Raw genomic sequence first — 17,471 nt, forward strand, 5'->3', positions numbered from 1 at the left:
ATAAGTGTGAGAAGTTAACTGAATTTTTATTTGAAGAAGCAGTTGGAAACAACAACAAAAAATACGGTAATAATAAGCTCACAAAAGCTAAATTGCTCCATGAACAGATAGGTAATCAAGGAAGCAGGTAATGTGTGTTGAACCTTAGAAGATCAGGATTTTACTCTAAGTGGTTCAAGAGTGGGATAGATCACCCTGCTATTTTCTTAGGGATAATTGCTAAAGTATTAAAAGTACTATGTCACATCAAGTCAGGGCAAGGAGAGATGTTGCTTAAAACAATTAAGGTTGAGTATGTTCTAACAACTGGATTGTTTGACAAGATTCTTGAGAAATCAAAAGTTACTTTGAAGATCAATTTAGAGGTGATTCTCAGACTTTAACTGGATCAGACTCGCCCAGAAGGTTTGTTAAAAGATTGCTGTACCCACACCCTGCACCAACGTGCTGATTCAGTAGGTATAAGGCAGGGCCTGGCGGTTTGCAGCTCTAACAAGTTCCTAGTTGATGTCCCTCACTTTACTCTAGCTTACAGTGTTTATCTGTTTTGTAGAATAGTATTTACCAAAATACATCCTGTGAAATATCAGTACAATAGGCGTTCTATGGGAGTGGGAGAAATGTAGGAGAGACAGGAATTAGGCCAATGATATCTTTCTTTGTAAATTTATTTTAAGGTGTGTGGGTTTATACTAATTCTTATAGTTATAATGATTCCACAATAATGGGTATTTTCACATTCTTATATAACATACTACTTTTCAATGATTTTTGAAAAATGTTATGGTCAGAATTTCATAAAACCTAGGTATTTGTGATATTATTCAGTATATTCTTTACATGCTCATATGGATCTTTGAGGTGGAGAGGGACCCTAAAAATGTGATTGGTAAAGGGATTTCATTCGACACTCAATGAACATGTACTGAGTGAGCACCTGTTGCCTGCCAGGTCCCATGCTAGGCTCTGGTGCTACCCTGGTAAACAAGACTCACCAAGTTCCCTGCCTCGGGGAGTTAAACATGCTAATGGAAGAGTAGGAGTACAAATAATGAAGCAATAAATTAAATGGAAGAAAGCTATCATTCATGAAAGGAACAAACAGGCTGGAAATTGAGTGAGAGATTGGAAAAGCTACTCTAGATATTTTAGCCATTCTCTGAAGCAGTGACTTTTAAACTGAGACCAGAGGATGAGCATGAGCCACTGGAAGACTCAAGAGAACTGCAGTCCAGGCACAGAGACCTTCAGGGACAAAGCCCAGAGGCAGGAAAGACCTTCGTGTGTCCCAGGACTAGGAAAGAGGCCAGTGGGGCTGGAGCGAAGTGAGGAAAGCAGAAAGTGGTAAGACTAAAAGCCACATAGAAGGAAAACCAGGGTCCAGACAGAGACCTACCCCTGAGCTTGTATTCTGAAAGTGACAGCTTTTAAGCAACACATTTATAGTATATGTTATGGTGACAAGTGTTAAATCTATGAGGAAAAGTACTGATAGAAATCCCAATGACAGACAGGGTGACACATTTTGAGCCTGAATTTTGTTTCTTCCAAACTCATATGTTGAAATCCGAGCCCCTGGTATCTCAGAATGTGGCTGTATTTGGAATTAGGGTCTTTAAAAAAAGAGTTGAATACAATGAGGTCACTAGGGTGAGTGAGCCCTAATCCAGTGTGATTATAAAGTGTCCTTACAAGAATCAGAGATTAGGAAACACACAAAAGAAAGGACATGTAAAGATGCAGAAAGAAGACAGCCATCTCCAAGCCAAGCAGAGAGGCCTCAAAAGAAACCAAGCCTGCTGACACCTTGATACTGGATTTCTAGCCTCTAGAACTGTGAGAAAATCAGTTTGCCATTGTTTAAATGTCCTGTCTGTGGTACTCTGTAATGGAAGCTTTAGCAAATGAATACAGAGGCTAAACAATTTCCCATGTTCTTTCCCCAAGTTTTCTCCCTCTGAAACTCAGTACAGCCCTGCCTCTGCTTCTGTGCTAGATGTTTGATTTGGATCCCTCAATCACTGTGAGGGCATCCATGGTTTGAAGTAAGGAAATTATATGATCTGAATTCTACTTTTTACAAAATCATTCTGGTGGTTGTATGGACAATACATAATAGGGAGGTAGGAGTAGAAGAAGGACTCTTACAAGAGGCTGCCATACTAATCTAGTTGAGAAATGATGGTGGTCTGGCCTGGGGGTGTAGCAGTGGGGATGGCGAGACAGCAGAGCCAGGGACATGCATTTGTGTAACTGATCACAGGCCATGGGTTTTTTTCCAAAGAGCAAAGTGCAGAGATATCATAATTCTATTTATTGAAGGCCTACCATGTGCCAGGCAGGATACTAGTCTCTTTCCATACAATTTTATTTAACCCTCACAACACCCTCCAAGGGTAATATTATTATGAGAATTTTACGGATGGGAAACTGAACTCACAGAGGTTAAATAATGTATGCCAGAGCCAGAAGTATAACTCCCTTGCACTGGTCTCTAAAATATGTTCTAGCTTTACTACTCAAATTACATCATTAAATAATAAATCAATAATTACATATATAACTTTCTTTCATGTTCATAACATGCCATACCTCCATTTCCTCTTCTGTTCATGAGTAGTTTCTGAACTACATTCGTGCAACTCTTTCTATGCCTTTGCTTTTATTCTTATGACAGCCTGCTTGAGTTTGTCTCTCCTCCTTTAACAGCAAAAACAAAATCTTAATCCTCTTTTAAGTTCCTAACTAGCACAGTGCTTTGTGCATAAGAGGTGTTGAAAAACTTTGTGTTTGATTGTGTTCCTTGTATCATCCCAGCAGTGATTTAAAAACCCTTGAAAAGAAAAAATTATTGAGGTTCATTTGTTACATCAGTAGCTAAAAATATTTCCCAATTAAAGCAGAAACAGTGTCTTATGTATATTTGTATCCTCTCCCAGAACTAATCCCAGGCCTTAAATGTAATAGGTTTCCAATAAATCAGTTTTCAATGAATAATGGTAACTATGCAATTAAGAATAATTCTTAGAGATGCTTCCTCTAATATTACTGTTTGAGATGTTCAAATCAACATTACTAAGAGCATAATTACATAGAAACCAGATAATTTTGAGCATGGAACTACTTTTTCTCATAACTTCATATGCATTTGTGTAACATCAAAAACATGTTTTGTTTTTAAAATCCTACTTCTTTGGTAATACAGAAATGTTTTTTAATCCCCAAAATATGGTGGGCAGTTTGTACAGCTAATAAAGCAATCTTCAACAGTCTTTAAAAGAAAGAGCAAAGACCACCAACATCAAATTCAGAGGAATACTCCCATCTTATTTATGAATCTAACTTGCTTGGAAAATAGGGAGATAAAATTAAAAACGTATCAGATAATTTTCCACTGTTAACTTTATTAACTGCATAGGACTAGTCAAAGGATATCACTATTTAATTTCTTCACTAATAGCAGTGTCCAATTTGCTGTCACACCAGGAGACAGACCTAACCTGTTTTGCTAATGTTAAAATTGGTCAACCTTCTTCACATTGCCTCCCCAGCTACGCACTTGAAGACACATTTCTGGTTTTTCAGCCACCAATATCCATGCACCCAGCTACATCTTATAAAACATTATTGATGTGTTTCAAAAAATCAAGAGAATTAAAGTACTTAAAAGGTCCAAAAACAGCAACAACAAGGAATCTTGAGTGAAATATTTTTTTAAATCTCTGATTTTGTTTGTTGTTTAGAAAATACAGAAGTATTAGCCTTAAACATTAAACAAAGAATATTAAAGAACAGATATTTGTTGATTTCACAGTGACAGCAGATAACTATAGAGTTTTACTTAGATGACATTAAAAATGATCCTCCCATTAATCCAGATCAAATTTTAAAATAATAAGAGTAATTAAATAAATAAGAAAAAAGCATTTAAAAAATAATATATGGACAAAGATGAAATGCAATTCACAGAAGGAAAATTTTTATAAACAATAAAGATTTGAAAACATGTTCAGGAGTATTAGAAACCAGAAAAATTCAAATCATTTCAAACACCATTTCAACTATTCTACAGATATATATATATATATCAAATGTTGAAGTGTTTGTGGATCCTGAATTTCATATTCATTGTAAATGAGAGTTTGAATTTGTAAAACCACCACAGAAAACAGTTTGGCATTATCTCATCAAGTTTAACTCCCACTTACACTGAGATCCAGAAAAATCCATTCTTGGATACATATGCAAAAGAAACTCTTGCACATTTACAGCAGGAGATTTGGGCCAGAATTTTCACAGCAACACAGTCTTGGAAAAAAGCAAAATGCCTATTGCCAACAAAACATATGAACAAACTGGTTTTTATGAGATGGGAATACCACACAACAGTCAAAATGAGTGATCTACTGCAATATGCAATAATAAGAATGAAACTTGGCGATACAAAATTCAGTGAAAAAAAAAGCATCAAAAGCTAATATATAGCATCTTTAAAACAATTACATTTTCAAGGTTTAAATGTTTTCATTAAAAAAAGAACTATAATAATATTCAAAGAAAAGATATGAAATAATTTTTAAAAGACTCAGAATAGTGGTTACTTTGAGTGGAGGTGACAGGAAGATTGGAAGAGACAGGCCACATAGCAGAATAAAAGTTGCTGTCACATTGTACTGTTTGATGATTTAGGTGGTATGTTTATTATATTATAGTAAATGAATGGATAGATGGATGAGTAGATAAAAAGAAGGTTATGTATAGACCAATAATGGGAGAGGGTCATGAACCAAGGATTACTAATCCAGAATCCAATTCCATGCACTAGAAGCTTTTAAAAAGAAATACATAAAAAAAGCCTAGAGAATGATATATATACAACTGCAAGTTGATACATTTTTTTCCATCTAAAAGAAAACTAACACCTAGTGGATATTATCTAAGTATCCATAAAGTTACTAACAGCCTCTCTTTAGATATTGTAGTGCCTATTTCAGGAAACACAAATGCATTTTGCATATCCTTGGCCTAAAGAAACTACAAATATATGATAGCACCAGTACATCATTTTTTGTTAAACTGAGAGCATGAAAAAGAAAAATCTGGTTTCCATAGTCTTCCATCTTCTAAAGGGCATCTTTGTTTCAAGTATCCCTTTCTCTTACTGTACTATAACATAAATTATCCTTTACTAGATTATTCCCGTAGTACACAAACATACCGTACTATTACTAATCTTAAAAAAAGGCAACCTACCCTCTTTCTCTTTTAAACTTCTGAACCTTTTACATTTAAACTTCTGGAATAAAAAAAACTGTACACATTTCTCCTAACCCTTCCCTTCTTATTCACTCCATCTATTGTAATCTGTTTTTTTTTTTTTATCACAATCCACTAACATTCCTTTTGCCAATATCATTAGTTTTTCCCTATTTACAGCATTATGCCCACAAACTTGAAAAAATTATCTCATTTCTCCCATTTTTAACAAAGGTTTCTTGATTCTGCCTCTCCTTCCATTTATCACACCATTTCTCTGTTCCCCTGTACAAATGCTTGGAAAGAAACTCCTCCCATTCTCTCTGGAGCCCTCCCAATCAGGCTTTCACATGTATCCCACCACCAAAGCTGATCATGACAAAATCAAGGAAGATACAGGTCAATTTCACGTTCTTATCTTTCTAAATCTTTCAGGAGCATTAGATGTAATTGATCAATCCCACCTGCTCATACTTTTTTTTAACTCAACATACATACTCTGAGCTTTTCCTCCCTCAAAGCCTACTCCTCCTTAATCTTCCTTGAATAGAGATTCCTACTCCTCTCTTCCCACCTCTTAACATTGGAGACTTCATGTTTGTGCCTCTTCTCTACCACCCTTAATCCCTTGATGATCTCTTTAGTCTTATGGTTTTAACATCATATATAACAACATAAACATCATCCCTGAATTTCAGTCTCATCTCCACTTAATATCTGATAGTCATTACAAACTGAACATATCCATATACAAATTGTTCATCCACGCCCCTAATCTGCCTCTGCTACAGTCCAGGCAATTCAATTTTTTCCAGGTGTCCAAGTCAAAAACTTTGGGGTCATATTTGGTACCTCCCTTTTTCTCACATCCTGCATTCTAGTTGTCATCAGTGGACTAGAGCTTCAAAATACAGTCAGAAGCCAACCATTTCTTAAAACTATACAAACTTCTCTACCACCAACTTGGTCAGTCAAAATCTCCACCATCCCTCACCTAATTTATTGTGAAAACTTCTCTAGATTTGCCCTTGATCCTGGTGGCATTCTCAATATAGCAACCAAGGTGAGAAAATTAGGGTCTTTCCCCTGCTGGGACCCCTCCATCATGTCTGATGACTTAAAGTGAAAGTAAAGTCTTACCAACCTTCAAAGCTTTACACAACCTCATCTTTGTGTCACACCAACTTCATCTGATGCCACAGTCCTGTTAAACTTTACTGCAGTGACACTGACTTTCATGCTTAGCACTTTTGTACACAGAATTCCTTCTAACCTAAATGTGGCTTGTGCTTTTACCTACTTAGTATCATTGTTCAAATACCACCTTCTCATTGAAGTCTTCCCTAACTACTTAAGTTAAAACTGTAACCTCCTCCCCTGATCTGTATTACTCTATAGCAGTTACTGACATCTAACACACTCTATATTTTATTTATTTCTGTTGCTTACTTTCTGTCTCACTAAAAAGTGAGCTTGTGAAGTCAGGTAATTACATCTCTTTTGTTCATGAACATATCCCCAGTGCCGTCCTAGAATAGTGACTGGCATACATATGATTAATGAATATTTTATGAAAAATGAATGAAGTGAAGTATCTCCATGTGGCCAGCCTTATTGTACTTCTATTTTTGAGAACTTAAGAGGTAACTCACCCCTTCCTTGAGACATTCCATTCTCTTGACTTCTATAAATTTATGCTGTTCTAGTGCCTTCCTATATCATAGTCTATTCTTTCTCATTTTTCTTTGACAATTCTGTTTCCCACCCTTCCTCAATTGTTAATGTTCCTTGACAGTTGGTTGTGGGATCTTTTCTCTGCTCTTTCTATACTCTTCTCTAGACATCTATTTTCACAGTGTTATATGTTGGTAACACTCTTGTATATCTCCAGACAAAACTCTCCTCTGACATCCAGACAAGAACAACCATGAGGATGCCATGCATTTATCCTAAGCTTAGCACATCCACACATGATCTCTTGACTTCACCTCCACCTTACTGTTCCTCCTCCAGTCCTTCCCAATTTAAATAACACCATCCTCTGCCAATTTTCTCAAAATTAAAATCCAAGAGTCATTTTCTATTTCTCCTGTTCCTTTACCACCCATTTAAAATCCATCACCAATTATTTGTTGAATTATTCCTTCAAACTATATCACACTTTTATCCATTTATTTCCATCTTTACTACCTCTACCAACTTATTCCAAGTCACCAGTAACTTAATGGAAAGAACCAAAAACTATACAAACTTCTCTACCACCAACTTGGTCAGTCAAAATCTCCTAGCTTCCTGTATTGTCCCACCTCTCTATCTAAGGCTTTATTAGGCAGGAGCCAAAAGGGATCACATTACAGTCTGAGTCATACCATGTCACTCCCTCCATCTAGCCACCCCAATGGCTTCCAGATTCACTAAAATAATCTAAACTCCTTAACAAAAGGTCTTGCATGATCTGGCCTCTGCTCACCACCCAAAACTTAGTCCTGTAGTATTCTTCCTCTGGTTTTCTGACTATAGGCACACTGGACTGCCTTCAGCATCCAAATCACACTAACTTAATATCTGCCTTAGGATCTTTGCACTTGTTTTGTTGTTTTGTTGTTGTTTTCTACCTGAGAAATACTTTCACTTACCTTTCCCATATCTGTCTCCTTTAAGTTTCAGCTTAAGAGACTTCCTTGGTCAATATCTGAAATGGATTCCTCACCCAGTTTATTACCTACCTTAGCTATTGGAATGTCCTATAGCAGGATCTTTAATTATTATTTTGTTCTTGCTATTTTTCTCTGCTTAGCTGTAAAGTTCATTAAGGCTTGTGTCTGACTCAGAGTCCATCTTCAAAACCTAACACTGTTTCTGACACAGAGCAGTCTTTCAGTATCTATTGGTTCAACAAATGAGTGAGTGAGTGTGATAAACCAGAAAAGAAAGAAGCTTCACTTTCCTGTTACCCTGTGGATTTAAAGAGTTCTTTTCATCTACATATTTTAAAAAATATATTCTTTGTCAACATTCAATTAATAAAGCTAGCACATGACATTAATTTGATTTTTAGGTTGGGATATAGATCATTTAAAAAAATAGCCTTTAAAAGGGGTATTTTCATTTGTGTGGGAAAGTGATTCCAAATTTAACTAAGTGTATACAATTCCCCATGTTTGCTTTCCATTTAAAATTGTTATTAAAGCTTCTGAATAAAAGTTCTTATTTCATCCCTTTGGGAGAAATGTAGTTTTGCTTATTTTAATGACCTACTTAGTAACAAGAAAGTATGTTAACGAAAATTTGGCTTTGAGTAAACAGAAGAATGCAAGAAAGCCTTAGAAATGGATACAGCCATAGACCAGCTGCCTGCTTAAGAGTTTAAAGTTTGAGGTGTGATCTGTGGTCTTGCCAGTTACTAGTTGTAGGGTTCTTGGGCAATACATTGGAACTTTCTCAGCCTCCTCTCTAGCAGAGAGAGAATATCCACCCTGTTTATCTCTTTATGTTGTTGTGATAACCTTATTAGATACTGTACATTAAGATGTTTTCAAAACTATAGGACTACCCCAATGAGAAGTCCTATGTTGGTGGGCAACATTGCCAAATTGACCCTAATGCTCTGTTCCCATTCGGAGAGGTTGTGGAAGATGGTCTAAGGCAATCATCTATATTTGAAGTGTTTATTATTCCAGATCATATGCCTCAAAAAATCGAAATGCGCAAAAGTCTGTGTAATCCTTCAGTAGATGTAAGTGGGTAGGGTCTGGCTTCCTAAACTATCTCCTGATGGTTAGTAACTTAGCGATTGCATTTTTAAGGAGGCATGGAACAGTGTTGAAAGTGGATACAAGTGCAGGGGAATGATTTTCTAACTCCTTTGGGGAATGGTTCCCTTGTGTGCCACTTCCAAGCAGGTGCAAGCTACTTCAGGATGGTAGCTGACTGACTTGTCAGAGGCTGGAAGACTATGCCCTTCAGAAGTCCCAATCCAGCTTCTCTCATCATGCCTCTGTCCTTCTCTTCTCACCTTTTCCCTTCTCCAGTGGGAGAATGGGGGAGACAAGGGAGAGGAGATCCTGGAGGGATGAAAAGAAGAAAACCATTTCAATTCCTTTTATTTCCCCATTGCAAGCTGTGCTATGGAGTTAAAAATATGTAATTTAGTTTCTGAATCTATTTCAACCCTTGCCAGCCTACTGAGCAATCAAAAACCATCCAATTTCAATTCAAATCTTTGCTTTTAGCCTTATTTGAAATAGAACACAGCTAAGTTGTATAAACAGACAAAAAGTAAATGCTCCTCAAAGAGCAGAAATAGGATTAAAGAACCAGGAAGTAAATCTGTATTTATAGCATACTGGTCAAACTCTGAATTGTTTTTCATTTGATTTTGAAAATGCCAAACTTTCTATGGAGCATAAAATGTCAAAGAAAGGGGAAAACTTGTGGCATCCAAGAGTCCATCCTAACAATGAGTTTTCTTATTTTCAGTGATGCTCAATTATAACATCCTTTAAACACATTACAAGTTTGGTGCAGGTGAAAATTACTAATTTCTCTGTCACGTTTGAAATACTACACATTTAAAGAGTATGACCCACTTATAAAATAATGAATCACATTTATTGCAAATATTTATGAGCATAGCCGAAAAAGTGGTGCTATATAGTAAATTTTTAATGATTAATCAACTGCTAACACTTGAGGTATGGTGAATGCAACCCCTTCCCATAAAGCTATAAAAGTAACTCCAGGTGGGTAATACAGATCACTTAGCAGTGACAAGAAAGATGACTAATAATGCCCTTGAGACATTTTAGCAATACTGCTGCTCACAAAAATCCAGTAACGGCTTACATAGATTGATTTCATTCATTTTATTGTCTGTATGATACCATGGAAGAGGGTAGTTGGTAAAAAGGATGCATTTACAATGAATTCCTTTTCCTTTTGAATTATAACTTACATTATAATCAAGTGGGCACGCATTATTTTAGCTTTCAACATTTAACAATAAAAACATATAGTCTCATGTATAACTTTTCACTTTATGTGCAGGTACATCAATTCTGTACTGAATAGTTAAACTACATGTGATTTGATACTTCTGGTTTTTTTTTTCTTGAAATGTCAAGTTCAAAAGCTTTATGGTCAGATAAATCCTCTTTTGTTGATTAATGTAGTCTTAAATGGTATTACATCACCTGCAACCTTCTCCACAAAATTATTTCCGATCTAAAGTGATGATTTCCCAGTCACTTATGACAGATCATGCATTGGAACTGATTCACCTCTGTAATGACGACTCAGTTCACATTTGCATGAAGACAAATTCAGGGCTGAGCATCCTGCCCTTGGAGAAGCACGGAGAAAAGAGCCAAGAGAACCCTTCATCCTTCTTGCCCACGTTTACCACTGTCCACACACCAAAACTGAATTCATACCACCAATGGCTCCCCATAACTTTCTCAATAAAATCCAGAAAAAAATGGGTTTGGATCAGATCTGACTCCAGTCTATCATTAATATGCTATGTGTCCCTGTATAAATCACTTTCCCTTTCTAATCTTCAGTGTCCTCACTTGTTAAATGAGAAGAACAAGACTAGATAGACTTCAAAGAATCATTGAGCTTTACTCCATTTAATTTTATTCTATTTCCAACAATTATTTTTAACCTGGGACCACACTCCTCCTAAATTGTGTCTACTTCTGCCCTCTTTCACAGGGATGCCCTGCTCCGTTTCACTTTCCCACCCTCCCATCATCGTACCTCCTATGCTCCAGCAGCAGGAAGCTTCGATTTCCCTCGCTTCTAATATACGGGATGCTCATCACTTAGTATCTGGTATCATTCCAATCTTCACGGGTTTGTATTTTAAACACACAGCTTGACCTGGGTCACACCCTGCCCATGCCACTTACTGACTGAAAACTTGGGACAGCTTACTCACCTTCCTAAGACTCAATTTGTTCATCTGTAAAATGGGGATAGTAATCGCTTTCTTTCAGGGTTATTGAGAGGATTAAACAGTAATGCCTATAAAATGCCTGGTATATATGAAAAATTGAATTTAAAAATGCAATATTAGTGGTTGTTATTATTGTTACTACTACTAGAATATAAGCTTTTTCAGAATAGAGCCAATGTCCTGTTCCACTCATTTCCCGAGATGTGATGAGCTCTGCACAGTGTGAAGAAAAGGGACTCGACCGTCGGAAGCCCAGGACCCACAGTGGGGTGAAGTCACTGTTCTCTGTGAACCGGACTGAGTGTTGTGTCAGAGGGTAAGAATTGTATCTTGAGATTTCTGTAAACCTAGTGCCTAGCATAATGCTTGCCACATAGACTCTCATTATATAAGCAAAGGAAATGTGAATATGAAAAAGAGCAACCGTACTATTAATGCCTGTGCCTCCATTAAACCAGTTATAAATGTTTATTGAAGGAAGAAATAAAGTTGAAACACCTCTGATTCCCAAGACTTTTAGGAGGGAAGAAAATGCCACCACCACCCTCCCCCAAATAAAGTAAAAATTCACCCTACTGTAGAAAAGACCAGGAAAGTTCTGGGCTCTCTAGCAGAGCAGGCAGCCTCGGTGGTGCCCCAGATTCATGTCCTAGGTGGGGCACGGCCCAGGTTTTGGCAGAAGGACAGACACCACGTGGGAGGACAGGGGACCTGTGTCAGCTGCCTCAGTGCAACCTGCCCTGAGCAAAGTGGCCAGGCTCTCGGAAAGTCCAGTCTCAGGGCGCAGCGCAGAGGGGCAGCAGAGCCCCGAGTTCCCAGTTCCCAACTTTGCGTCTTCCCGTCCAACCTCTCCCACCCAGAAGTCAGGTCCCGGGAGGTAATTAGTGTGGGGGAGAGGCAAAGCTTCTGAGGGGGCGGGGAGATGGGAAAGTGCGAATGGAGGCGGTTTTCTTGTCAGAGGTCTCATCAAGAGAACGGAGAGGGAGGAGGGAGGGAAGGGGGGAACACAAAGAAAGGGGGTGAGAGATTTTTCATTTTTGCATGCAAAGCATACCTAATGATATCCCACAGACAGACAGACAGACAGACAGGAAGACCCAGAGAGGGGACAGACGGACACACTTGCGCGTTTGAAATCGTTCATACCCCCAAATCCAGGTCGCAGCCTGTTGTCATAACCATCGAGTAAGCTGTCCAGGATGCGGGTAAAATTTTCCGGGCATAATTTCTCCTCCTTCTGGATCTGTCCTGGGGTTTCGTTTAAACTGCAAACGCAAAAATCGGGGGTGGGGATTATTTTAAGAATCGATCAGAGAACAGTTGGGAACAGTTGGTCCTCCAGGCAGAGTCTCTTGCCCCAAGCTAAAGGGGGCAGGGCTGAGGAATCAGGAAGAGAGAGATGGTCGGGAAAGGAGCACCCCGCGCACACGCACCCCAAGTACCCACACTCTTCTGGCACCCAGTGCCCCTTCTGCCCTCCGCGTCTACGCGGTCCCAGAGAAGCTGGAATCCCGCCCCCGACCTGACAGCGGAGAAAGGAGAAGGTGGGCGGCAGGAGGGCGTCCGGAGCTGGCCATTTCTCCGCCTTGTCCCTTGATCCCCAGCACCCCAGGGAACTCACCACGCCGCCAGGCACAGGAAGTGCAGGAGGGCGAAACTGACCCCGGCGGACGTCGCAATCGCGGGTACCTTCTTGGAAAAAAACATATTTGCAACATGCCATACTTTAAGCCTGTTCACGTTTCCAGGCTCTCAAGATGTCCTGGGCTGGGTGCGAGGCGAGGGCAGAGGCTGTCCGCGGCGTGCGCACACTCGGCCGCCCTCAGCCAGCCCGAGCCGCGGGGGGCGCGTGTGTGCACGCGGGCCTGGGGAGGCGGAACCTGCCTTTCCTCGCCCCCTCCTTTTCTCGCGGAGCTCTCCGAGTGTATGGTGAGCTGTGTATACCGCTCAACACCCTTTCGTGCCCGCATCCTGGAGATGCCGGGGTTAACATTAGTGCTCTTGCACCCAAAGCCTGAGCGGGTTCCTACCGACTTCTAACTCTCTAGAGCAGGACCAGGGACTCCCTCCTCCCCTGCCAGGGACCGAAACCCCCCACCCCAAGTGGGTCTTTGCCCATAATATTGCCTGGCCTCGCTTCTCCCTCTTGGCCCCCTCCCTCCCACTGGAATTTGGATTTAACCAATGAAGCTCCTCTCTCCAGAGCTTGTTCGAGGAAACCGTTTGCACCCGTTTTCTAGGCTGGAGGTGGAGAAAGGGCAGGTTGACAAGGATTGCTTGGCACCGGGGTGGGAGATCGTGATGAGGACAGGGGATCAAGTCAGGACAGAAACAACCTTTGGGATACCCCTTCAGGTCCTGGGGCGGTGAAAGAAACAGAATTCAGAAACTTCCTCCCTTTAAAAGGAGTGGCAACTCACTGGGAAGACTCCCCCAACTGTTAGGAAATGGACTTGAGCCTGTTCTGCGATCAACGCATTTGCCAAGCTCTTATTGTAGAGATAACAAATTCTTCTTGGTACTGGGGACTGTGCCCCCCACCAGGTACACACATGCCGTCCACTTTGCTGCTCCATCGTTAGAGAGGAAAGGAGAGAGAGAGACAAGGAACATCTGGTCAAAATGACACTTGACATTCTTTTTATTTTCCTAATTGAGACGACTAATTTCCAGAGGTTGACTGCTTTAGGGAGGGGGGAAGGATGGCTGGGGAGGAGAAGAAAAACACAGGAAAAGAAGAAAATGTGGGGGGTGTGTGTCTCAAAGAAAGAAAGAGAGGGATGGGGGGAGGAAGGAGGGTGAGAGGGAGGGAAGAAGCATAAAATGGAGAAGAAAGCATCTTAGTTCACTAATGGCTTGAAAGGGAACACTAAACACCCTATCTTTAGTGTTTTATTAAGCAAAGGTAAACACCACCAGCAGACCTTTTTAAAACTTTACTGATTGGCTGCAAGGGGGAAAGTGTCCTTCACATTAATGGTGATGCATGTAGAAATTTTTGTATGATGGATGAATGACCTAAGTAATTCCCATGAAGTTAAGGTCCCTGCAAACAGTCACCATCAATAACTACGTTCTGTTTAAAACTTTGATGGTTTGTTCAAATTTTGATGACTGAAAGACTGATTTGATGGGGAAACAGTCCACCAAAGGAGTTTTGGAGTTTTGTTTAGTTTGCTTCAATTTCCTCATCAAAGTTTTCCTTGCAAGGGGAAATCTTTTCTGATTGCCTAAAGTACATAATAGCTGGAGATATGCCCTCTCACAATACCTTGTATTGATTCCTTCATGGCATTTATTATACTTCATCCTAATTCCATCTGATCATTCTTCTTTTAAAGACTGTAATCTCCTTGAGGGCCTGGGCTGGGAATTTTTGTTTACTTGTATTTATTTTTCCTCTTACTATATACCTCATGGTACATAGTACAGGAACTATAAATATTTATTGAATGAAGAGTTAAACAAATTAATGAATCACTTGCTCCCAGGTTCATCTCAATTAATTTGGATGAAATACAGGCTCACTTATTGGGAAAAAAATGGAAATACTAGTGTACTCCCCAAATATGCTATGAAAGCAGTTGTTTCCACAGATTTGCCACGTAAAAGCTGATAATACAGTGTATAACTATTATATCATATTATATTATTTCTCCAGTCTTTAATACTTTCCAACATTTTTTGATGATGAACAATATCATTATGTTAGGCCAATACACATTATACATTTATTATAAAGGTTACAACTGATATGATGGGTTGCAAATAATACAGATCACCCTACTGCTAAGTCTGAGGATGGACACTTGAGAGTCCATAATGCCTATGAAGTGTCCTGAAAATTAATGCAAAATTTTGTTTTCATATGAGTATGTGCACTTTTCTGGGAAGCTCTTTAGAACTTTCTTAAGATTCTCTGAGGCTATGGGCAACTATAATATGAACAAATGTTTTAATACAAAAGATGCCATATATAATAAAGAAATAAACCAAAGAGGCAAACAAATAATGTAACAACATGTGACAAATATCTCTGTCCCATTTGATGAACTTATTCATAGACTATCATATACATCTTGAGTCTCCTTTGAAGGTATTCAGCCCCATTTATTGTTAGTTTATCAAATGTTCAATCATCTTGGTACACAAAAATTTAGGGTGATTGTAAAATGAATAATTTTAAAGGGCTCATCCTTTTTCTTTTTCTTTGCATTAATTATTTCTGATAAATATTGAATCAATTTTTACCATTTAAAGAAGGTAATGTGATGAATAATTGCCTTAAATTAAGGCTTGTAAACATACATACACCCAGTTCCAAGAATATAGAAGTTATTGACTATTTTCATGTTTATGCATTTTTCTGTTCCATGTATTTTGGACAGACAAGAGAAATTGATTTGATGCTCTCAAGCCATTCCCTTTTTAAAATTTGTATTAAAACAATGCTTCTCCTGAAATTTTATCTGTATTCTGGCTTACTATCATTGTCTAGTTGTAGATTTTTATCTCTATTATTAAGACATCTCAAAACTTTTGTATTATTGGTTGTATTGTGCCTATTATATTACTGGTTACTTTATTAAAAATTACATAATCTGAGGTGCTTTAATAGATTGTATTTGAATAAATATTCCATATTGCTTGATACTATTTCCAAAATAAGTGTTTATATTTCTTTGCCATACAATTAATGCAGATGCTGTTATTTTGATGGTATATTGAAAGAGAATAAAAAATGGGCAATATCTTATCTAAATAATTTCTATACATGAAATCAACTGTTAAAGTATATTTTGTTAGTAAATATTTTTAAATAATTGTCCACGATCAATTGAACATTGGATGAATGTATATCCATACTTAATAGTCTCAAAATCCCAAACGAATTTAAATTATGATAGGTAATACTAGTTCTCCAATATCAGCTTTTGTTCATTTGATGGTCCAATGTTTTATAATAAATAGAAAAATACATTTGAAGGACCTGGAACCCAAGTAATGAATATTTGTCAGCTTAGTTTCAAATGAGTAATAATGTGTGAAACCTTATTTTATTAGTTATATCTTGAATTCTAGAATGTGTTCTCAGAGTTAAGGCATAAGTACTACCTCATAGAAGACTCTAAAGAACCATGATTATTTGTGTGTGCATGTGTGTGTGTGTTCTGTGTGTGTGACTGTTTCATAAACTTTATACAGAGTGCTAAATATTAGAAGGAATATTCCCTTGATTGTATTTGTGTGGATGTATGTGTATTTTCAAAGGTGCTGAAAAAATAAATCCTATTATCAAGTTAGAGATTTTCTTTTCCAGCATCTAATAGTAATGATTAACAAGGGCAATTCATGCATTGCCAATGAATGTCCAAGTTAAACAGTCAAATTTGCTGTCAAGTGCCTATCTTATGATGAATGTATTATGTCTTTTTTTTTTAGGTTAAACAACAAAAAGTATTAATTTTCTCACAATTCCTGAGGATGGCAGTCCTCGGTTGAGGAGTCAGCTGGGTCGCTTCTCCTGAGGCCTCTCCCCACAGCTTACTGATGGTGGTCATCTTCTCACTGTTTTTACATGGCTTTTCTCTGCATGCATGCACGTTGGTGTCCTCTTCTTACAAAGACACTAGTCATATTGGAAAAGGGCCCACCCTAAAGACCTCATTTTAACTTGATGACCTTTTTTAAATTACTGTTTCCAAATAAAGTTACATTCTGAGGCACTGCAGGTTAGGACTTCAACATATAAATTGTGGGGGACACAATTCAGCCCATAACAGCAGTGATCTTCCTTCAATGGTATAGAAAACAAATGAAAGTAATAAACACATTATGAATTTAAGTTCATTAAACCATATAGGTATATTTGATAGTAATCTTTATTACAATAATAGCAATTATCCTTTATTAATAGCTAATCTCATTTAAGTTTTCAGGAAAAAAACCATATATGGTTAAGTATTATTTCCCTCATTTTAAAGGTAATGAAACTAGCTTAAAAATGTTAAGTAATTTGCTCATGATTACATGACCAGAAAATGGAAAGGTCAAGATTTTATTCTATTTCCCTGGAGAACTACTTTGATAAATGTCCTTATTTTTGCTTTTGTTCCTGTTGTTTTATTTGATGTACATATATATTATGAAATGGTGACCAAAATAATGTTATTTAAAATATACATCATCTCACATGGTTACCTTCTTTTGTACATGTGGTGAGAACATTTAATATCTACTTTATTAACAAAACTTA

General features: G+C 38.0%; 1 protein-coding gene across 2 annotated transcripts in view; it reads right to left on the reverse strand.

Moving 5' to 3' along the window:
* The window catches only part of GABRA4 (gamma-aminobutyric acid type A receptor subunit alpha4), a 61,888-nt gene extending 48,708 nt beyond the window's left edge, over nt 1-13,180 (reverse strand). The window contains exons 1-2 of one of the 2 annotated variants that reach the window (XM_036892535.2): nt 12,837-13,178; nt 12,362-12,480 (exon numbers count right to left, since the gene is read on the reverse strand). In XM_036892535.2, the coding sequence (XP_036748430.1) occupies nt 12,362-12,480; nt 12,837-12,922 (205 nt within the window). In that variant the 5' untranslated portion in view covers nt 12,923-13,178. Of the gene's footprint in view, nt 1-12,361; nt 12,481-12,836 lie in introns of both variants that reach the window. The other variant, XM_036892536.2, reaches the window with a different exon arrangement.
* Between the last annotated feature and the right edge of the window lie 4,291 nt (nt 13,181-17,471).

Source organism: Manis pentadactyla, chromosome 5 (assembly GCF_030020395.1).
Source record: "Manis pentadactyla isolate mManPen7 chromosome 5, mManPen7.hap1, whole genome shotgun sequence".
Classification (NCBI taxonomy): domain Eukaryota; kingdom Metazoa; phylum Chordata; class Mammalia; order Pholidota; family Manidae; genus Manis; species Manis pentadactyla.